Genomic DNA, 24003 nt, shown 5'->3' with positions numbered 1-24003 from the left:
CTAGTTTACCTCTGCTGGGGATAGCCGCCTGGAGAAGAATACTTACAGGTGCAGTGTGTTGTCCAAAGGTGACTTTTGAGACAACACTGCACCTACCCTGACGTCCAAGACGTCCACCTCCACAATGAAGGAAGGTCTGGGTTACGTGGAACCAAAGTGGGAGCTGTCGTGAACTGCTACTTGAGCTCTGCAAAAGCAGCCTTCGCTTCAGTAGTCCAAACAAAAGGGGCCCGTGGATCTGTTAGTTAGTGCTGTCAGCAGAACTGCTACTGAGCTGAAGTTCCTTATGTGAAAAGATGGGAAATCCCAGGAATCGTTGGACTTTTTCCATATTGGATGGCTGTGGCCAATCTCTGACTGCCTGGATCTTAGTAGGGACCATCTTGAGATTGCCACTAGAGATGATAAAACTGAAAAATGAAATGGTAGTTACATGAAATTCGGATTTCTCTAGCTTGACATAAAGTCCAAAGAAGATATCTCTGCTGTGAGCTATGTGCTCCTTCATAGACTTCGAGAAGATTAAGATATCTTCCAAGTAGACCAAGGCATACTTATGGAGAGTATCCCCAGAACACATAGTTTATAAAGGCCTGGAAAACTGCAGGTGCATTCATGAGGCTGAAAGGCATGTCCAGGTACTCATGGTGCCCTGTTGGTATGTTGAATGCAGCCTTTCACTTGTCACCCTTCTTTATGCTGACCAGATTGCAGCTTCAGGAATACTCTTGCCCCTTGGAGAATCTCAAGGCAGAGTTCATGAGTGGAAGGGGATATGATTTTTGGTCGTTATGCGATTCAGCCCTCTATAATCAATGCATGGCCGCAGGCTCCCGTTCTTTTTATGCACTCCTCCATACTGCTTCGCCCCAGGCCTGAGAGCACATATAATTGACCCAGTGGAGGACAAGTACCAGGCTGTAAGTCTAAAGCACAGTTGTAGGGTCATTGTTGTGGAAGAGTTGAGGCCCTTCCCTTGCTGAAGACCTCTTCCAAATCCTTGTAGTTGGAAGGGATTTTGACTGGTTTGGGGTTACAACAACACCCAAACCTCCCTCTGAGGATGACTCCTGAAGCTCCTTAGGTAGTGAGGGTGATTTGGCTGATCTCAGAGTCTCTGCTATAGGTTCACTAGAGTCTTCAGTTGAAACAGAGACCAAATCAGAGTCCAATTCATCATCCATACCCTCAGACAATGGCCTCAAGACACTACAAATGGTCTTTGTGATCTTGGGATGAGGCTCCAAGGGTCTATATTTAGGAGCCTTTCCTTTATACAGAACCTGGTGACTGGATCCCTTAGATTTGGCTCCTAGAGCTCCTGACTTCCTTGGCTAACTCCTGAACCAGAGACCCTCTTTCTAGTTCCAGCACACCCCCAACTAGACAGGTTCGGGACATGCACAGTTCTGTTGGCTGGGGCCACCTTGTCTGTTCTTAGCAGCAGAATTGGGTCTCCCGAAGGCACCAGGATACCCTGAACAAAAGTCTGGCTCCTCGTTGGCCACTGGTTTCAGGAGAGTCTGGGGGTTGGAACACCAAGCCGAAAACATACCCTCTTGCAATGACTAGACCATGCAATGATCCTCCCTTCCTTCCAGTTCACAGATGGGTTCTGCAGGGACAGGCAAGGATGCGCAAGGATCGGGGGTATGTGAGGACATCTATCCATACTATTCTTTGGTCTTAACAATCACATACTTACAGATATTGATTTCAACATTTCAACATTAAACCCAACCTGATTAGCTGGATCTGAATTGCCTATTCTTCATTGGTTATTTTGAATTGGTCTTATTCTGATTAGTTGATTTTTTAGCCAAACCCTCTTTAGGAATGTGTGGTCCCAGACTGAAGCTATCTCTACACTCTTAGAACCGACATTTAGGTCCCCCACTTGGCAATGGATTGAACATCCCAACTAAGTATTTTGCAACACACATAAAAGTTGCTGGTGAACGCAGCAGGCCAGGCAGCATCTCTAGGAAGAGGTACAGTCGACGTTTCGGGCCGAGACCCTTCGTCAGGAGTATTTTGCAAGTGGGTGTGTTGTTGTTACTTTGCAACTCACAATTGGCTTAATGGTATTCCAGGTTTTTGTATTTTAGGCAAACCATAAATATGACATGTTTACACTTCACTCTGATCTTAACCACATCCTCCATTCTTGCTTTTTTTAAACCAGCTTTTTGCAGTTAGTCTCAATTTTTGGCACTAGACTCCTAGTAGCAAGTGGAGTCATCTTTCAACATCAGATATTAAAGCTGCCAGCTTCTGCTCATACCCCACTGTAGCTATCACTACTGCTGCCCTACTCTTGTCTGCCTGCAAAACTATGATGTTGCTATTGCTCCTCAGCTCTTTTAATGCCATTTGTTCCATTAGCATGATGTTAGAGATTGGAGGTTTAGATCTCAATAGCTTACCGAATTTCAAATCTAACATCGTTCTCCACTGGAAGGAAGTGTGTGATGCATTCCATGCTTGTTAATACTTCAGCTATCAGCTGTTTTGCAGGTGCTATAGCAAAATTTAATCCCAGGGATTGAGCATATGAGGACCTAAACGTTGATTCTAAGAGTGTAGAGATAGCTCCAGGTGGAACCACACATTCCTAAACCGAGTTTGGCCTATATATATATATATATATAAAAAATTGACCAATCAGAACAAGGTCAATTCAAACCAACCAATCAGGAATAGGCAATTCAGATCTAAGCCATGCCCATGCCCTGCTCACTCGAGAGAGTATATAAGGAAGTGTCTCCAGGGGGACTAGACATTGGCTGGGGAACTGGAGTTGGCTTAACTGGAAGTTGGCTGTGTTTTGCTTGATGTGTGAATGTGGTTTGGAACCTGTTGAGGGAAAGAGAGTGGGGAAGGAATGGAAATTGCTGGGAGGGGGTCGTGTGGGTCCGGTAATGGTGGACAAGATAAGAGGGGGGGTTGAGGGAAAGAAAGTGGAGAAGGATAGGGACTTGGGATCAGAGGTAGGCAGCTGGGGAGAGGTGGATTATGTGAAGGGAGAAATAAAGGGAATGAGGAGATAGTGAGGGGTCAGATGAATAAAAACCAAGACAAGGGGAATAAAAGAGTAAGAAATGATAGTGGAGAAAGCTCTGAAAGTGAGGAAGATGAACAAGCTCAGAGAGGAGGTGTTGTCATAATTAGGTTTAATGAGAAGGCTCAGGAACATATGAAGAAAATTAACCCATTTGTGCTAACAACAACTCTGGCAAATAAGATAGGGGAAATAGTATTTGCAAAAGTCCTTAATGATGGCAACTTATTGGTAAGATGTGCGAATGAGGAACAACTTGAGAAAACACTCAAGCTAAAAGAGATAGGAAAATACAAGGTGGAATACATTGGGAGGGTAGGAGCACAAAATAGTGGTTGTAAAGGAGTGATCACGGGGGTACCAATGAGTATAAATATGGAGGAGTTAAAGAGGAATATCAAAGGAGGGAAAGTAATGAATGTTCGAAGACTGAAAACAACAAAGGAGGGAGTGAAAAAGGAAAGTGAATCAGTATTGATTGAATTTGAAGAAGAAAGAGTGCCACGGAAGGTGTTCCTGGGTTTCATGAGTTACCCAGTAAGGGTGTATGTGCCAAAGCCTCTGAGGTGCTATAATTGTCAAAGGTTTGGACACATAGCTAAAAACTGTAAAAGGCAGAGGAGATGTGCTAGATGTGGGGGTGATCATGAATATGGAAAGTGCAGAACAGGAGTTCAACCAAAATGCTGCAATTGTGGAGGAGCTCATAATGTTGCATATAGTGGGTGTGAGGTTGTGAGACGGGAGACTAAAATTCAAGAAATAAGGGTGAAAAGAAAGATCACTTATGCAGAAGCTGTAAGAATGTCAAGAGAACAGAATAATGCTCCTAACGAACAGGGAGCAATAGGGATATGAGAGATGCAACAAAGAACAAATGACAGGGTTTATGTAGACAAAAAGGCTCTAGCAACATTCATTGCAGGAGTGATTAATAGTACGGCTGAGGTAAAGTCAAAAAGTGACAAAATTCAGCTGGTGGTAAAAGCAGCAGTAAACCATTTAGGGTTAGTAGGACTGACATGGGAGGAAGTGAGGGAGAACCTCACTAATCAGTCAAGCCAGGAAGTGTCATGGGTTGGTTAATACTAATTATGGTGATTCTTTTACAATGGAATGCAAGGAGCTTACTGGCCAATAGCCAGGAATTCAAGCACTTTATTAAAGAAATGATTGTAAAACCGGATGTAGTGTGTATTCAGGAAACTTGGTTGAAACCAACTTTAGACTTTGTGGCATACGGGTATACAATGATAAGGAAAAATAGAAACCTAGGGGGAGGAGGGGGTTGTGCTATGTTAATCAAGCAAGGTATACCATATAGGGTACTGGAAAAAGGAGATGATCAGGAATACATAGTGGTGGAAGTGTGGGAGAGAGGGGAGGGAGTGGTTATAATTAACTACTACAATCCATGTAAAAGGTTGGATTTGGACAGCCTATTAAAGATACAAGGACAAAACAGACAAAGTAGTACGGTGTGCAGATTTCAATGCTCATAGCACAATATGGGGGGATCAGATTACAGATCCAAATGGACAGGTAATTGAAGATTTGATGGAAGAAAGGGATTTGGTGTGTATGAATGATGGTAGAGGCACAAGGACAGATATAACAACAGGAACTGAGTCAGTGTTAGATATTACGTTAGTGTCTAATACCTTGGCTGGCATTAGTAACTGGGGAGTTTGGACTGCTTCAACAGTAGGCAGTGATCACTACCCAGTTTTATGTTCAGTGGGTGAAAGAGTTGAAGTAAGACCAGGTGGCGGAACCCCAAAGTGGGTGTTTGGAAAAGCAGATTGGGGTAAGTTCCAGAAGTTGACTGAAGAAGGGTTGACAAAGATTGATATTTCTGGGAATGTAGATGAATTAAACAGTCAGGTGACTTCAGCAATTATCATGGCAGCAGAAGGATCTATACCCAGGAGTAAAAATAGGATGAATAGGAAACTGGTACCATAGTGGACAGAGAAATGTTGTCAGGCTGTAAAAAACAGAAATAGAGCATTCAGGCTAGTTAAAAGAACCCATAATATGCAGCATTTGGTTCAATATAAGAAAGCACAGGCAGTGGTGAGAAGAACTATACGTCAAGCTAAAAGGGCAAGTTGGAGGAGTTTTTGCAACAAGATAGGAAGAACATCTGTGGGGGAGATATAGGGAATGATTAAGAGGATGGGAGGAGATAGAAGGGAATGAGAATATCCAGTAATGATATCTGAGGAGGAAACTGCAGTCTCCAGTAGGGATAAGGCTGAGATCATGGCCAAGTCATTTGTACTGATACACAGTTCAGAAAATTTGTCTGAAGAAGGGAGAAGGAGAAAGGAAAGAATAATGAGCCAACACCCAGGTGTGTTAAACAGGAGGGAAGGAACAGATGATATAATTGATGTTCCACTTACATTAGCAGAAATGGTGAGAGCAATAAAGAGATCGAGACCAAGCTCCCCAGGGAAAGACCTGATATGCTCTGTGATGCTAAAAAAATCTAGGAGAAGGAGTGCTCTTGAAGTTGCTGCATTTTTATAAGAGTGTGGGAGGAGGGAAGATTACCAAGTGCATGGAAAGAAGCAGTAGTAATTCCAATAAGGAAGCCTGGCAAGGATCTGTCAAAACCCACTAGCTACAGACCAATTGCATTAACATCAAGTATATGTAAGCTAATGGAAAGAATGATAACAGAAAGGTTATCGTATGAGCTTGAGAAAAGGGAAATGCTGGCCAGCTGGCCAAATAAGGAAGGCCCAGGCAAATAGAGAGTCAGTAGTGGCAGTGTTCTTTGACATTGAAAAAGCCTATGATATGATGTGGAAGGAAGGATCATTAATTAAACTGCACAAGATGGGGGTTGGTGGGAGAGTTTTTAATTGGATTAAAGATTTTTTGTTTGGTAGAAAAATTCAAGTTCGGATTGGATCAGAATTATCAAAACAGTACATAGTGGAAAATGGCACACCTCAAGGTAGTGTGATTAGCCCGTTACTTTTCATCATTATGACCAATGATGTCTTCACAAAGGTACTAGTGGATATAGGTAGGTCATGTTTGTGGATGATGGGGCCTTGTGGAAAAGAGGCAGGAACATGGACCATATAATCAGGAAACTACAAGAAGCAATTGATGAAGTGGTGGAGTGGGGTTATGATTGGGGATATAGATTTTCAGTAGATAAAACTCAAACTGTATTTTTTACCAGGAAAAGAGTTGAGGTAGGGAAGAAGTTAAGGATGTATGGGGTTGAATTAGAAAGGGTTGCATCATTTAAATTTCTGGGAGTTATATTTGATTCGCGATTAACATGGGCAGACCATATCAGGAAAGTTGAGGAGAAATGTAAAAAAATAATAAATGTGATGAGATGTTTGACTGGTAGGGAATGGGGAGCAAGTTGTTCAGCTTTGAAGGGAATGTATGTGGCTTTAGTGAGATCTGTGTTGGACTAAGGAAATATAGTATATGGATCAGCAGCTAGGTCTCTTATAAGGAAACTGGATGTGATTCAGGCTCAGGCCTTGAGAGTATGCAGTGGGGCTTTTAAAACGTCACCAGTGTCAGCCCTAGAGGTAGAAATGGGAATAATGCCTTTGGAACTAAGAAGGATGCAACTGATGGCAAACTACTGGACTAACTTGCAGGGGCACAATGATTCTCACCCTGCTAAAGGAGTGTTGCAGGAGTGCTGGGAAAATGGGAGGTTTCGGAGGGATACCTTTAGTTGGGTAGGGAATGATATCGCGAAAGAATGTGGAGTGTTTGATCTGAGGATAAGTCCTTCAGTAGTTTATCTGGTTGTAGCTCCATAGAAGCTTGTATGGCCTGACATAGACTGGCATTTGTTAGAGGTAAAAAGGAAAGAAAGATATAAAACAGATTTGGTAAATGCATTTAACTGTCATGTGATGGAAAAGTATAGTGATTATACTCACATTTATACGGATGGTGCGAAGGAACCTGAAACAGGAGTGACAGGGTTTGGGGTGGTTATACCAGCAAAAGAAATTAGAATCAGCAGAAGAACATCTAATAAGTTAGGGGTGTTTACAGTGGAGATGCTGGTAGTGTTGGTTACGTTGCAATGGGTGCAGAAAGCCAGACAAGTCAAAGCATTGATATGTTCAGATTCATCCTCAGTTCTAGCAAGTTTAAGGTCTTTTCACACTAACAGTCAGCAAGATGTACTTTATGAAGTCCTTCAGTTAGTCACAAGACTTGCAAATCAGGGAGGTCAGGTAAAATTTCTATGGGTTCCAGCACATGTAGGGGTGAAGGGGAATGAGAGGGAGGATGAGTTGGCAAAGAGGGCGTTAAAGAAAGAAAATGTGGAAATGCACGTTAGTATCAGTAAAGCAGAGGTTGAGTATGTAATCTGGGAAAAAGTCAACTGAATGTGGCAAGAAAGATGGGACAGGGAGGGGAAAGGGAGGCATTTATATCAAATACAAAAGAGTATTCCAGGTACTAGGGTAGGTAATGGAAACAGAAGAGAGGAAACTGTGTGGACTAGGTTAAGGCTGGGGCACTGTGCATTAAACAAAACATTGAAAATGATAGGGAAACACCAGACAGGATTGTGAGGAATGTCAGGAAGAGGAGTCAGTAGAACATATAGTTTTGTGTTGCAGGAAGTATGGGATACAGAGAGAGATGATGAGAAATAAATTAAGGGAGTTGGGGGTGCAGGAATTCACATTAAAAGGGTTGCTGGGCATGGGTGAGAGAGAACAAGTCCAGGTATTTTTAGTGTTTTTAAGAGGTACAGGGGTTTTTTATAGGGTATGATGGATAAACAGGAATAGGGTACTAGGATTAGAATATATGTCTAGTGCACATTCTGGAGCAGAGGGTGGCGGTAATGCACCATTAAGCTGGATGCCAACCGCCGTAAAACAAGATGCAGACAGACAGGGACTAGACATTTGACTAACTTGTGCCTGAGGAAGATGGTTGGTTTTACTGTTGAAACATTGCAATCAGTATCTGTAAGTGTGTATCAATCATAAAAGAAAATCTGCAGATGTTGGAGATCCAAGCAACACATACACAACATGCTGGAGGAACTTGGCAGACCAAGCAGCACCTATGGAAAGTCTATAGTCAACAGGTCCTGCCCAGGTCTCGGTCCGAACATCAACTATACTCTTTTCCATAGATGCTGCCTGGTCTACTGAGTTCCTCCAGCATTTTGTGTGTGCTGTCTGTAAGTATGTGTCTGTTAAGACCAAAAGATAGTATGGATAGATTTGATTACCAGTCTCAAAACTTTCGTAGTCAGGTTTGTGAAGAGAATCAATGATTTAGAAACAAATGTCCTCCACATGATCCTCCATCCTCATCCGCAAAACTGATACCTGCTGCAGGATCTGCCCAGAACCAAGAGGACGACCATCAAGGGCTGGCTCAACTCCTGCAGATGTACGTTGAGCTGACGGGTGGTCCCCAGTCGGCACAATAAGAAATTACCGGCTGCCCCAGAGGCCACGGAGGCATTCACCTCTAGTCGGTTCATACACTAGAAGATCTCCACCTTCAGCGTGACCCTAGAATCAGTAGGGATGGGAGTAGTGGCTGCTACCATCACAGTCCTCCTAACACTGGAAAGTCTTAGCGGTGTCGGCCGCCGCTTCAGATATTTGGCCCACAGTTGACCCGCTTCTCCGCAGTAATAGCAGCAACCTCGACTCCAATGCCAGGACTTCCAGTTGGCGGAGAGTCTTGTGCATCCGATTTGCATGGCTTGACAGGATCCTGAGCAGGAGATGGGCTAGTCATTGTCAAAGGCTGACAAGTGGAATTGTGGTGCATTGAGGCTGGGTTTGGGCTAGCCCTCTTTGACCTCTTGAGGTAGTCTCACTCTCGCTCCGCCAGGGGATTATTGAGACGAATGGATTGGTTGATCAGAGCCTCCAAGTCCTCTACCTGCTCTCCTAAGACAAGGGTAACCTTTAGTTCACCATGGCGCTATGGCAGTACAGTGGCCTTAGCCTCCGTGTTTCCAGCCACTCTCCTTGGCCAAAGTCCAAAATTCAGTAGTGTAGTTGGCTGCTACCGACTACCCTGATGCACCTTCACCGGGTTCTGTTTGCTCCAGTAGGGTGATTTTGGTCCATGAATTCCTCTGAATCCAAGCAAATCTTTGACCTTTGCTCCCTATGTGCGGTGGCCCAGGCCAGGGCTCTCCCAATCAGGAGAGAGATCATGAAGGCCACCTTTCTGAGCTCCATAGTGAACCAGGATGGTTAGAGTTCAAACACCAGTGGGCACTGAGTGAGGAAGCTGCGGCCCCACCCTGGGTCACCACCGGATCTCTCTGGGGTCAGAAGATGGACTGACTCCTCAGAGCAACTGACATCCTTGCCTGAGCGGCTCTGACTTCCTCCTTGTGATAGTTGGTGTCTGGAGATCGTGTATCTCCAAGCTCTGTCTAGAAATTTTTTCACTATGTCTAGCCACAGCTGATAGGAGGCTCTGATATCTCCCTGGGTCCATGTTAGGCTCAGTTGTACTATGACAAGAGACCTAGGCGAGGATGGTTAGGACCCAGGTGCTGGACTAGAATTGAGACAGGATACAGAGATAGAAACAAGGTCAGGGTTCTAAACTAGACGAGAATCCAGAGTTCAGCTGACGATTAAGCACCAAATCTCTGTTCAAGTGCTCTTTAAGTATTAAAGTCCTGAGATCCTGGCACCAAAATATGGCCACCAATTAGTGGATGGGCCTGAATCTTTAAAGGAGGAGCACCACTTATCCATATTACAGGGAGTTTGAGTGTCCAAACCCCAGAGGCTGGTGCAGTCGGGTGCATGTCATAACAAATACTGGATGAATTGCATTATATATATAATGATTTTAGTACTGTGTACATTTGCCCACTGCGATTCAATGAACCTCTGATTGTAATTTGCTTGAGAGGTGTAGTTGACCTGGACTCTTTATTGACACCATTAAGTCTGAAATCTAAAGTGTCATATAAAACAACTGGCAAAAATCATCAGGGACCCAAACTCACCCGTTGTTGCTGTGCTTTCTGAATGGTTGTTATCTGTTGTGCCACTACAGACAAAACTTCAATATCAATTCGATTAAACTCATCAAAACAAGCCCAGGCTCCAGAGCTGAAAAACCACAGGAAAAAAAACTATTAGCCAGAGCATTATTAGCAGAGTTTCGGGAACTAGGGAGAAGGCTGAAGAACAGGACCTCAAGGGTGGCGTTCTCAGGATTGCTGCCCGTGCTACATGACAGTGATGGTAAGAATTCGAGGAGATGGCAGTTGAATGCGTGGCTGAGGAGTTGGTGCAGGGGGCAGGGTTTTAGATTTTTGGATCATTGGGATCTCTTCTGGGGAGGGTGGGACCTATACAGATTGGATGGGTTGCACCTGAACTCGAGGGGGAGCAATATCCTTGCAGGTGGGTTTGCTAGCGTGGTTCGGGAGGGTTTAAACTAATTTGCAAGGGGGATGGGACCTGGAGCGATAGAGCAGTGAAAGAAGTGCATGGAGTAAAGCTAGATCTAACATACAGAGAGGCTTTGAGGAAAGAGAAGCAGAATAAATGCTGTAAAGACAGTAAGGTAGAAGGGCTGAAATGTGTGTACCTCAATGCAAGAAGCATCAGGAACAAAGGTGATGAACTGAGAGCTTGGATACATACATGGAATTATGATGTAGTGGCCATTACAGAGACTTGGCTGGCACCAGGGCAGGAATGGATTCTCAATATTCCTGGATTTCAGTGCTTTAAAAGGGGTAGAGAGGGCAGAAAAAGGGGAGGAGGGGTGGCATTACTGGTCAGGGATACTATTACCGCTACATAAAGGGTGGGTAATGTAGCAGGATCCTCTTCTGAGTCAGTACGGGTGGAAGTCAGGAACAGGAAGGGAGCAGTTACTCTATTGGGGGTATTCTATAGGCCCCCTGGTAGCAGCAGAGATACAGAGGAGCAGATTGGGAGGCAGATTTTGGAAAGGTGCAAAAATAACAGGGTTGTTATCATGGGTGACTTTAACTTCCCTAATATTGATTGGCACCTGATTAGTTCCAAGGGTTTAGATGGGGCAGAGTTTGTTAAGTGTGTCCAGGACGGATTCCTGTCACAGTATGTGGACAGGCCGACTAGGGGGAATGCCATACTAGATCTAGTCCTAGGTAATGAACCGGGTCAGGTCACAGTTCTCTCAGTGGGTGAGCATCTGGGGGACAGTGACCACTGCTCCCTGGCCTTTAGCATTATCATGGAAAAAGATAGAATCAGAGAGGACAGGAAAAATTTTAATTGGGGAAGGGCAAATTATGAGGCTATAAGGCTAGAACTTGCGGGTGTGAATTGGGATGATGTTTTTGCAGGGAAATGTACTCTGGACATGTGGTCGATGTTTAGAGATCTCTTGCGGGATGTAAGGGATAAATTTGTCCCGGTGAGGAAGATAAAGAATGGTAGGGTGAAGGAACCATGGGTGACAAGTGAGGTGGAAAATCTAGTCAGGTGGAAGAAGGCAGCATACATGAGGTTTAGGAAGCAAGGATCAGATGGGTCTATTGAGGAATATAGGGAAGCAAGAAAGGAGCTTAAGAAGGGTCTGAGAAGAGCAAGAAGGGGGCATGAGAAGGCCTTGGCGAGTAGGGTAAAGGAAAACCCCAAGGCATTCTTCAATTATGTGAAGAACAAAGTGATGACAGGAGTGAAGGTAGGACTGATTAGAGATAAAGGTGGGAAGATGTGCCTGGAGGCTGTGGAAGTGAGTGAGGTCCTCAATGAATACTTCTCTTTGGTATTCACCAATGAGAGGGAACTTGATGACAGTGAGGACAATATGAGTGAGGTTGATGTTCTGGAGCATGTTAATATTAAGGGAGAGGAGGGGTTGGAGTTGTTAAAATACATTAGGATGGGTAAGTCCCTGGGGACTGACGGAATATTCCCCAGGCTGCTCCACGAGGCGAGGGAAGAGATTGCTGAGCCTCTGGCTAGGATCTTTATGTCCTCGTTGTCCACGGGAATGGTGGAATGGAGGGAGGTGAATGTTGTCCCCTTGTTCAAAAAAGGTAGTAGGGATAGTCCGGGTAATTATAGACCAGTGAGCCTTACTTCTGTGGTGGGAAAGCTATTGGAAAAGATTCTTAGAGATAGGATCTATGGGCATTTAGAGAATCATGGTCTGATCAGGGACAGTCAGCATGGCTTTGTGAAGGGCAGATCGTGTCTAACAAGCCTGATTGAGTTCTTTGAGGAGGTGACCAGGCATATAGATGAGGGTAGTGCAGTGGATGTGATCTATATGGATTTTAGTAAGGCATTTGACAAGGTTCCACACAGTAGGCTTATTCAGAAAGTCAGAAGGCATGGGAGCCAGGGAAGTTTGGCCAGGTGGATTCAGAATTGGCTTGCCTGCAGAAGGCAGAGGGTCATAGTGGAGGGAGTACATTCAGATTGGAGGATTGTGACTAGTGGTGTCCCACAAGGATCTGTTCTGGGACCTCTACTTTTCGTGATTTTTATTAACGACCTGGATGTTGGGGTAGAAGAGTGGGCTGGCAAGTTTGCAGAGTACACAAAGGTTGGTGGTGTTGTAGATAATGTAGAGGATTATCGAAGAGACATTGATAGGATGCAGAAGTGGGCTGAGAAGTGGCAGATGGAGTTCAACCCGGTGAAGTGTGAGGCGGTACACTTTGGAAGGACAAACTCCAAGGCAGAGTACAAAGTAAATGGCAGGATACTTGGTATTGTGGAGGGGCAGAGGGATCTCGGGGTACATGTCCACAGATCCCTGAAAATTGCCTCACAGGTGGATAGGGTAGTTAAGAAAGTTTATGGGGTGTTAGCTTTCATAAGTCGAGGGATAGAGTTTAAGAGTCACGATGTAATGATGCAGCTCTATAAAACTCTGGTTAGGCCACACTTGGAGAACTGTGTCCATTTCCGGTCGCCTCACTATAGGAAGGATGTGGAAGCATTGGAAAGGGTACAGAGGAGATTTACCAGGATGCTGCCTGGTTTAGATAGTATGGATTATGATCAGAGATTAAGAGAGCTAGGGCTTTACTCTTTGGAGAGAAGGAGGATGAGAGGAGACATGATAGAGGTGTACAAGATAATAAGAGGAATAGATAGAGTGGATAGCCAGCGCCTCTTCCCCAGGGCACCACTGCTCAATACAAGAGAACATGGCTTTAAGGTAAGGGGTGGGAAGTTCAAGGGGGATATTAGAGGAAGGCTTTTTTTAACTCAGAGTGGTTGGTGCGTGGAATGCACTGCCTGAGTTAGTAGTGGAGGTAGATACACTAGTGAAGTTTAAGAGACTACTAGACAGGTATATGGAGGAATTTAAGGTGGGGGGTTATATGGGAGGCAGGGTTTGAGGGTCGGCATAACATTGTGGGCCGAAGGGCCTGTAATGTGCTGTACTATTCTATGTTCATACTAATTTGTAAGAAATATAATTAATAGTCTATCCAAATTTTAAGAACAAAGTGACAAGGATGTAGAGTATGGATTTCTCATACTACTGCCTGCAAAATCCAAGCTGAAATTAGAGGTATATCTTTATTCCAAGTACGAGAGGTGGGTGCATAACCAAATCTCATAACTGTATTAGAGGCAAATGAAACAATGCAACAGAGAGGGAAACCAAACAGCTTATCTTTCCTGTGATGACTCTTTGAAAGATCAATTAATTACTTCTATTCCTTTTCTTTTTCCAGATAGGCTACGCAAATCTATTCCCCTCAAATATTTATTCAATTTCTCTTTTAAATTTGATTCTTTTAGCTAATGCAGTCTGGAGTACTATGCTTGCAAAAGGGTAAATGTATTTCTTGTTATCTCTTATTCTTCTGACAATCATTTTAAATTAGTATTTTCTGATTATTGTTCTTTAATTGTAAGAATGAATAGGAAATGATACTGCTAATAATTGCACAGTATGTAAAAAAAATATATATTGACTACTTGAACAGGCAGGCTGCAGTTCAGTCATGGGAAAGAAGAGGTAATAATGTAGTTAAAGGATAAAAACAAAACTTGAAAATCAGTCTGCAAGTAATGCTATGTAGGAGCTGTGGACAATCACTGGAGTTCACATAAAAAAGCCCTGTGATGGAAGACACACAGACCAAAAATAAAAGCTTAAAGAAATGCCAGTGCAAAAAGAAGAGGACTAATGGGAATGAAACAAAAATCTGGATACCCATTTAATGGAAGGTGATCCATTGAGGACATGCTAGATACTAAACACATCTGTGTGGAACGACTGGATTTGGTAGGTCACAGAGATATGAAATTCACACTACCATACAGATCTGAGAAAGAGTGTGAAATAAACCCACAGTCACCAGACTCAATGTAGGAATGCAACGTCATATCACTTCTAAGACAGAAACACCATTTACTTCATTGTCACTTGCAGGTTGCAATGTTCAAGAATGACGTAAGATCACTGTCCGAGCTACCGAATAACTGAAAATGCAGGATAAATTTGTGAAGGATGGGACATCCTCCAGCTGCCAAGGAGAAGAAAGACAATAACTGACTGATGCTTGAATGAAGTGTAGCCACTCTACAACAAGCATGCAAAATTATCCTCTGACTATTTGAGATGAGCAATGCTCAAAATAAACATACAGAATATATTTTTTAAAGAAAAGGGGATATAAACGATTTTTCAAGAATGAGTAGAGAATTATATTGTTATATGCACAATTATGGTATTCATGCCTGTACTGTCTCACTCACTAGTGCAGTATATTCTGTGTATTGGCAACACAGCCCGCAGGTTGAAAATAAAAAAAACACTGTAGGCTACAGATCTTATTCTGATGGAGTAATTAAGTACCACTTCAGGAACAAGAAGACATATCAATATTGGAAATAGTTACTCCCTGATTACTTGATTTTAACCATGATCATCTCTTAAAATCTTTTTATCCACCCAGCCAAATGGTAAATCAGATTATACCTATACTACCTGGAGTTCAGAAGCATAAAGAATAAAATATGCAAACTTTGGTAGGGATGGTTGCTGTTTCCTCTGGATGGGTGTCTGGAACCAGCAGACGCAATCTCAAAATAAGGGATCAGCCATTCACGACAGAGATGAATAAAAATATTGACCCACAAGATGGTAAATCTTTTTAATTCACTATCCATGAAGACAGTAGAGACTCAGTGAATGGGTATATTCATTGCAAAAGGTCATAAGATTAGAGAGTTAGGGAAAGTGGCAGAGCCTTTGGAGCATGATGCAGCAGACATAATGGGGTGAGCCCTTCTACTTAATGCACTCATGTGTATTTCAGAGCTCAGAGCCAAGGCAGCTGAAAACATGGCTGATGAAGGGTGAGTGAGCAGTAAAGGGGATAGGGAAAAAGTCAGAATAGGGGACTTCCAGACTGGACATAGCTACTGAGATAAGAAAAGGAAGATTTTTTAAAAGTTAGTATGTAAAATTTAATACTGTTGTATTTCAAAATCACAAGTAAGTGTAGGCAAGCAAGTTTAGGTGTGAAGGTCGAACATAGCTTGATTTAAGTTAGGATCTGTAAATGCTTGCTAGAAAATGAGAATCATGTTTAATATTACTGGCATGTTGTGAAGTTTGTTAACTTAGCAACAGCAGTACAATGCAATACATGATAATACAGAAAAAATAAGTCAATTATACTAAGTATATACGTGTATATTAAATAGTTAGTGTTGGCGCGTGGCCAAGTGGTTAAGGTGTTCGTCCAGCGATCTGAAGGTCACTAGTTCGAGCCTTGGCTGAGGCAGCGTGTGCGTCCTTGAGCAAGGCACTTAACCACGCATTGCTCTGTGACGACACAGGTGCCAAGCTGTATGGGTCCTAATGCCCTTCCTTTGGACAACATCGGTGTCATGGAGAGGGGAGACTTACAGCATGGGCAACTACTGGTCTTCCATACAACCTTGCCCAGGCCTGCACCCTGGAAACTTTCCAAGGCGCAAATCCATGATCTCATGAGACTAACGGATGCCTATAAAAGAAAATAGTTAAATTAAATATTGTGTAAAAACAGAAATAATATTTTATAAAGAGGTAGTGTTCATGGGTTCAATGTCCATTTAGGAATTGGATGGTAGAGGGGAAGAAGCTGTTCCTGAATCACTAAGTATGTGTCTTCAGTCTTCTGTACCTCCTTCCTGATGGTAACATGTCCTGGGTTTGGGTGTCCTCAGTAATGGGCACCGCCTTTCTGAGGCACTGCTCCTTGAAGATGTATTGGGTACTACAGAGGCATCCAAGGTGGAGCTGACTAGATTTATAACCCTTTGCAGCTTCTTTCGATCCTCTGCAGTAGCTCCCCACCCCCACCCCCCATACTGGACTGTAATACAGCCTGTTAGAATGCTCTCAATGGTACATCTGTAGAAGTTTTCAAGTGTGTTAGGTGACAAACCAAATCTCCTCAAGTTCCTAATGAAATACAGCTGCTGACTTGCCTTCTTTATAGTTTCATAAATATTTGGGACTAGGTTAGATCCTCAGAGAACTTGACACCCAAGAACTTGAAACTGCTCACTCGCTCCACTTCTGATCCCTCTGAGGACTGGTTCATGTTCTCTTGTCTGACCCTTCCAGAAGTCTATAATCAGCTCCTTGGTCTTACTGACGTTAACTGCAAGGTTGTTGCTGCGACACCACCCAACCAGCTGGTATATCTCATTCCTGTACGCCGCCTTGTCTCTATCTGAGATTCTACCAACAATGGTTATATCATCAGCAAATTTATAGATGGCATTTGAGCTATACCTAGCCACATAGTCATGGCTATTGAGAAAGTAAAGCAGTGGGCTAAGCTCACATCCCTGAGGTGCACCAGAGTTGATCGTCAGTAAGGAGGAGATATTATTACCAATCGCTCAGATTGTGGTCTTCCATTTGGGGAGTCGAGGATCAAATTGCAGAGGGAGGTACAGAGGCCCAGGTTCTGTAGCTTATTGATCAGAACTGTGGGAATGATAGTGTCAATGAAGGGCATCCTGATATGGTGTTTGTACTGTCCAGGTGAACTAGGGCCATGTGAAGAGCCACTGAGACTGCGTCTGCCATAGACCTATTGTGGCGATAGGTAAATTGCAGCGGGTCCAGATCCTTGGTGAGGAAGGAGTTGATTTTAGCCATGATCAACCTCTCAAAGCATTTCATCACCATGGATGCGAGTGCTACTGGATGATAATCATTAAGGCAGCTCACGCTACTCTTCTTGGGCAAAGGCTTGTCTGTTGCCCCTTTGAAGCAGGTGGGAACTTCTTACTATAGCAGTGAGAGGTTGAAATTATCTTTGAATACTCCCACCAGTTGGTTGGCACAAGTTCTCAGAGCCTTACCAGGTACTCCATCAGGACCTGCCACCTTGCGAGGGTTCTCCCTCCTGAAAGACAGCCTGACAGAGATCACAGGGTCACTGGGTGCAGCAGGGTTCTTCACAGCTGTAGTTGTATTCTCCCTTAGAAAGTGGGCATAGAAGGTGTTGAGCTTGCCTGGTAGCAAAGCATTGCTGCCATTCATGCTATTGGGTTTTGTTTTGTAGGATGTAATGTCCCACAAACCCTGCCTGAGTTGACATGCATCCAATGTCACCTCCAACCTCACTCAAAATTTTTTCTTTGCTCTTGAAAGGGCACCCCACAAGTCATATTTGGTTTTCTTGTACAGGCCTGGGTCACCAGACTTCAATACTAGAGACCTAGCCCTCAGCAGATGACGAACCTCCTGAAGGGCTAGAAAATGAATGTCAAGGTAGTAGTACATGGTGAGATTTACATACTTCAATAACAAATTTACTTTGACTTTGATCTGTATGGCAGGGCTTAGAATGGGTTGAAAAGTGTTGAAATGATCAAGTTCAGAGATAACCACGGTATGACTAAAGGTTCCAGCAACAGATGTTAGGGAAAGGAATGAAGATAGTAACTAGGAATTTGTGGCTGTGATTTAAAGTATCGGTCTTTCCAGTATTTGGCTGGAGGAAATTTCTTTCAATGTTACAGGTTGAGAACTTTAACATGTACAGAGATTCTTGACCCTAAGATCATATCAGAAATTGATCATGGCCCAGGCTTCAGCTATAACCACCTTTTGAGGTGGATACAAGTATCAAATAGATTTATTATACTGACTTTAAAAATTCAATGAAAATTCATATGAAAAGGTTAATAATCCCTCCTCAAGCTCTGCTAATGAATTTCTTTGTTGAATATACATGTTTTATATTATTTTTTATAGGCATCCGTTAGTCTCGTGAGACCATGGATTTGTGCCTTGGAAGGTTTCCAGGGCGCAGGCCTAGGCAAGGTTGTATGGAAGACCAGCAGTTGCCCATGCTGCAAGTCTCCCCTCTCCACGCCACCGATGTTGTCCAAGAGAAGGGCACTAGGGCAGATACAGCTTGGCACCGGTGTCGTCGTAGAGCAATGTATGGTTAAGTGCCTTGCTCAAGGACACAACATGCTGCCTCAGCTGAGGCTCAAACTAGCAACCTTCAGATCACTAGACCGACGCCTTAACCACTTGGCCACGTGCCAACACATGTTTTATATTATAAGGTGAATGAAATGAACCACATCCACAATAGAGTGTAGGAATACCAATGTCCTGTGCCAGAGCTTATCTTATTCCTTACCTGGCCAAACCTTTAAAAAATTTGCCCATTGCTAAGAAGTCAAGTTGGTCAGAGCAGTTGAAAACGACAGTCTGTATTGCAAGGGCTTTACCCAGATCTTTCGTAGTTTCTGTTTTCCCTGTGCCAGCAGGTCCAGCTGGTGCTCCACCAAACTTAAGGTGAAGAGCACCAGTTAATGTGAGGTAGCATCTAGGATCAAGTAAAAAAGTTATTAACTCCATCATGAATTCCATTAGAACAATACAACGGAAAAAATTGTCATGAAATTGGAATATAACTAGAGAAAGAAAATCAAAAAATACAGTCTACAGGTCATCTGCATTGTAGTTACATAGGGATATGGACCAAATGCAGACAAATGATAATGCATTTTGGTAAAGAGAACAATAGTGCGGACTATTATCTAAATGGGGAGAAGGTTCAAACATCAGAGGTGCAGAGAGACTTAGGAGTCCTCATGCCAGACTCCCTAGACACTAGAATACTACAGCACAGTACAGGCCCTTCGGTCCTCCATGTTGTGCTGACCCATATCTCCCTTAAAAAAAAGTACTAAACCCACACTACCCCATAACCCTCTATTTTTTTTTCATCTATATGCCTGTCCCAGAAGGTTAATACAGGTTGAGTCTGTGGTAAAGAAGGCAAAGACAATGTTGGCATTTATTTCAAGGGGAATAGAATATAAAAACGAGGAGATAATGCTGAGACTTTATAAGACACTAGTCAGGCTGCACTTAGAGTATTGTCAACAGTTTTGGGCCCCATATCTCAGAAAGGATGCGTTGTCATGGGAGAGAGTCCGGAGGAGGTTTATGAGGATGATTCCAGGAAAGAAGGGTTAACATATGAGGAGCATTTGGCAGCTTTGGGCCTGTACTCACTGGAATTTAGAAGAATGCATGGGGATCTCATTGAAACCTACAGAATGTTGAAAGGACTAGATAGGGTGAATGTAGAGAGGATGTTTCTTGTGGTGGGGGTATCCAGAACTAGAGGACACAGCCTCAAAATTGAGGGACGACCTTTTAGAACTGAGGTAAGGAGAATTTTTTTTTTAGTCAGAGAGTAGTGAATCTGTGGAATGCTCTACCACAGACTGTGATGGAGACCAAGTCTGTGGGTATATTTAAGGTGGAAGTTGATTGTTTCCTGTTCAGTCAGGGCATCAAAGGATATGGTGAGAAGGCAGGTGTATGGGGTTGAGTGGGATCTGGGATCAGCCATGATGGAATGGCAGAGCAGACTCAATGGGCTGAATGGCTTAATTCTGCTCCTATGTCATATGGTCTTAAATAGGGCTGGCTAACTGAGGTAGGCACATTACTCAGCATGAATGAGTTGGGATATTACTACACATTCAGTGAAACTCCCTTTTGTATTTTATTGTTATCCATCCTCTAGGAATAGTCATTGCCCTTTGTCCATAGGTGAGAGGTGGAAATTGGTAAGGCTGGCCAACGGGGCTCTGGTGAAGCTGTACAGACCAATCCCCTGTATAGTGGATGCAACAGATTGCAGAATTGTTGATGAACTCCAACTATACCTTCGACTTCAGAGGATGATGAAGATGGGAGGCCTATTCTTCACTTAGGAGCAAAGAGCCCCAGTGTTCCAGTCAACATATTGACTGTCTACAGTGCTCCTTCGGTCAACATCTTCCGGATAGATCATGAAACCACATATTTAATTTCTTTTATGTCTTTTACATTTGTTTTTTGTCTTGAATGTGATTTTGGAAATGCTGCAGCCTGGGATTTGCAGTGTGGAGATTGTTTGGGTGTTTTAGCGCTCTGCAGTGAAGACAGAGGTAGAGCATGGGAACCTCATGGTGAGAAGGCTGCAGGACAGTGTGCGAGCCAATGTTTGACTTCATTTTGCTGATTAAAGATTCACCAATTAAAGTGATGAGGGAGATTGAAACATTGAGGCGAAAGTGGAAGTTAAGCGCTGGTGGCTTGCCTTTTGATCACTGGTGGGATCACTCTGCTGCTGGAGAGGGGAGACTCACTTTTTATTGCTGGTGAGATTGCTGTGCTGCTGGAGAGAGAAAGGCCTGCCGCTGTGCCCAGAGAATATTACCCAGGTTTTTTGCATTTTGGACATAGACTTGAACTATATACTTTCTTTCAGTCTTATATTTTTTGTATGCTGATTTTCACCTGATCGTTCTCTTTTTTATGTGCAGGGGAGGGGGATTTGGGAGTTAATGTGCCTGTTCCATATTTGTCCTTTTTTGGTGCGGGGAGGAGAGATTTGGGGGTTGATGATCTGCTGCCGTTCTTTTATTTCTTGGTTTCATGGCTATCTGGAGAAGAAGAATTTCAGAGTTGTATTCTTTGATAATAAGTGAAACTTTGAAATAAGTAAGTAAGTAAGGGATGGGCATTGCTGGCTTGTTTATTCTTATTTCACCTTGAGAAGGTGGTTGTGACCTTGTGATCTGCTTTCTTGAACCACTTTAGAATTTTAAGCCACTGTTGACGATAAAGCTGAATGGAGTGGAAGTGTCATACACTTGCTGCCGTTGTCTTTCCAGGTGGTAGAGGGATTTGGCAGGTGCTATCAAGAAGGTCAATGAGCTGTGTATACTAGTGTTAATACTGTGCTTGTTTAAATTGAGTGTCATCACCTCGGTTGCTATATCAGAAGGGCTTCTTTTATGATATTGGCACTGCATTCATCCAGACAAGTGAAGAGTACTCATCGCGTTCCTGCCTTTTGCCTTTTAGCTGGTAGAATAGCTTTGAAGAACTAGGACATGCATCACTAGCCTTTGACCTACACTTACATCTACAGCATTTATGTCGTTGGTCCAACTAAATTTTTGGTCAATGGTGCCCTATAAAATATTGGTAATAAGGACCTGGCCACAATTAATGCCAATATTTGAATTAGAAATAACAATAGGCTATAGTCCATAATAGCTACCCCTGTTCAGCATAATCTTCACTGAACAACCTCAAATTTATATTTCTATCTGTCTGGGGTACTCTTTTATCCCCCTGCTTATCAAGGATATTTCTGCTTTAAAATATTCAAAGGTTCTACTCTGCTTGCACTGGCTTTAAGTACGAGACTTCTGAAGACTCACAACACTGCATGAGAAAGAATATTGTTTTTGTCTCTGTTTTAAATGGGCAACTTCTCATAGTTTTAAGCAGTGACCCTTATTTCTCAATTCCGGAAGGAAACTTGGAGAGGAACACACAGAATATTGTCGTTAGGAAGGGAAGGGGGAAGTAACTCACAGCCTAGAGTGAGGCTAGCCTGTCAGATCATTCCACATAAGACAAATCAACTTCTGTTGAAAGCATTAATATTCTTCCTTAAATAAGGAGAGCAATACTGCACATAGCATTCTAGTTGTGTTTCACTAATGCCTTATTTAACTGAAACATAATCTTCATACTTCTGTATTCAATTGCACTAGTAATAAATGATAAAATGTCACTGTCTTTTTCCATTTCATGCTGCACTTACATTCTAAGTTTTCACAAACCATGCTCTTGGACACCAGATCCCCCTGAATCTCAGAGCTCTATAATCTCTGACCATTTAGATGAAATGCTTCCATTCTATTTTTTTCTGACAAAATAGACAATTCCACACTTTTGCATATTACACTCCATTTACCAGATCTTTATCTACTTGATTAACTCATCTATATTCCTTTCACAGCTGCCTTTGTCACTAGCAAATTCAATAACCATTCTATCAGTTGTTTAATCCTCATAAAAAGTTCAAGCCCCTGAAATAATATCTGCGGTACATCATTTGTTTCACGTTGCCAACCAGTAAAAGACCTAGTGATACCTACCATTGTTCAACTAATCTACTGCCTTTGCTGAGATGTTATCTCCTATATCAAAAGCATGTTTCTCCAAAGTTATATTTGATGCAGCACCTGGAAAACTGGTTTCCCTTGTATCTAACTTCTTCAAAGACCTCTCATAAATTGGTAAACATAATTTTCCTTTCACAAAACAATGCTGACTTTCCCCAATTACCTTGATTATTTTTCCTAGGGTGACATTTTCACTTTAGTTTCCTGCTTTCTCTCTCACTCACTCTTTGAATAAAGGAGTTACATTTGTTATTTGCCTGAAGGCTTTGTGTGTCAATGCAAGGAGCATTCATAATTAGGTGGATGAATTGAAAGTGCAGATTGTTATTAATGATTATGATATAGTTGGGATCACAGAGACATGGCTCCAGGGTGACCAGGGATGAGAGCTCAACGTTCAGGGATATTCAATATTCAGGAGGGATAGACATGAAGGAAGGGGAGGTGAAGTGGCGTTGCTGTTTAAAGAAGAGATTAACGCAATAGAAAGGAAGGACATAAGCCGGGAAGATGTGGAATCGATATGGGTAGAGCTGCGTAACACTAAGGGGCAGAAGACGCTGGTGGGAGTTGTGTACAGGCCACCTAACAGTAGTAGTGAGGTCGGAGATGGTATTAAACAGGAAATTAGAAATGTGTGCAATAAAGGAACAGCAGTTATAATGGGTGACTTCAATCTACATGTAGATTGGGTGAACCAAATTGGTAAAGGTGCTGAGGAAGAGGATTTCTTGGAATGTATGCGGGATGGTTTTTTGAACCAACATGTCAAGGAACCAACTAGAGAGCAGGCTATTCTGGACTGGGTTTTGAGCAATGAGGAAGGGTTAATTAGCAATCTTGTCGTGAGAGGCCCCTTGGGTAAGAGTGACCATAATATGGTGGAATTCTTCATTAAGATGGAGAGTGACATAGTTAATTCAGAAACAAAGGTTCTGAACTTAAAGAGGGGTAACTTTGAAGGTATGAGACATGAATTAGCTAAGATAGACTGGCAAATGACACTTAAAGGATTGACGGTGGATATGCAATGGCAAGCATTTAAAGGTTGCATGGATGAACTACAACAATTGTTCATCCCAGTTTGGCAAAAGAATAAATCAAGGAAGGTAGTGCACCCGTGGCTGACAAGAGAAATTAGGGATAGTATCAATTCCAAAGAAGAAGCATACAAATTAGCCAGAGAAAGTGGCTCACCTGAGGACTGGGAGAAATTCAGAGTTCAGCAGAGGAGGACAAAGGGCTTAATTAGGAAGGGGAAAAAAGATTATGAGAGAAAACTGGCAGGGAACATAAAAACGGACTGTAAAAGCTTTTATAGATATGTAAAGGGGAAAAGACTGGTAAAGACAAATGTAGGTTCCCTGCAGACAGAAACAGGTGAATTGATTATGGGGAGCAAGGACATGGCAAACCAATTGAATAATTACTTTGGTTCTGTCTTCA

The 24003-nt window shown here is 42.8% G+C and overlaps 1 protein-coding gene across 4 annotated transcripts in view; it reads right to left on the bottom strand.

Moving 5' to 3' along the window:
* The window catches only part of dnah1 (dynein, axonemal, heavy chain 1), a 379457-nt gene that overhangs the window by 190340 nt on the left and 165114 nt on the right, over positions 1-24003 (bottom strand). For all 4 annotated transcript variants that reach the window (XM_072280693.1, XM_072280695.1, XM_072280697.1 and 1 more), the window contains 2 exons: positions 18711-18899; positions 10077-10182 (listed from right to left, as the gene is read on the bottom strand). In XM_072280693.1, the coding sequence (XP_072136794.1) occupies positions 10077-10182; positions 18711-18899 (295 nt within the window). The remainder of the gene's footprint in view (positions 1-10076; positions 10183-18710; positions 18900-24003) is intronic.

The sequence above is a fragment of the Mobula birostris genome, chromosome 16 (assembly GCF_030028105.1).
Source record: "Mobula birostris isolate sMobBir1 chromosome 16, sMobBir1.hap1, whole genome shotgun sequence".
Classification (NCBI taxonomy): Eukaryota; Metazoa; Chordata; class Chondrichthyes; order Myliobatiformes; family Myliobatidae; genus Mobula; species Mobula birostris.
Note: the sequence above shows the minus strand (reverse complement) of the source record. Positions and strands in the feature narration are given on the sequence as shown.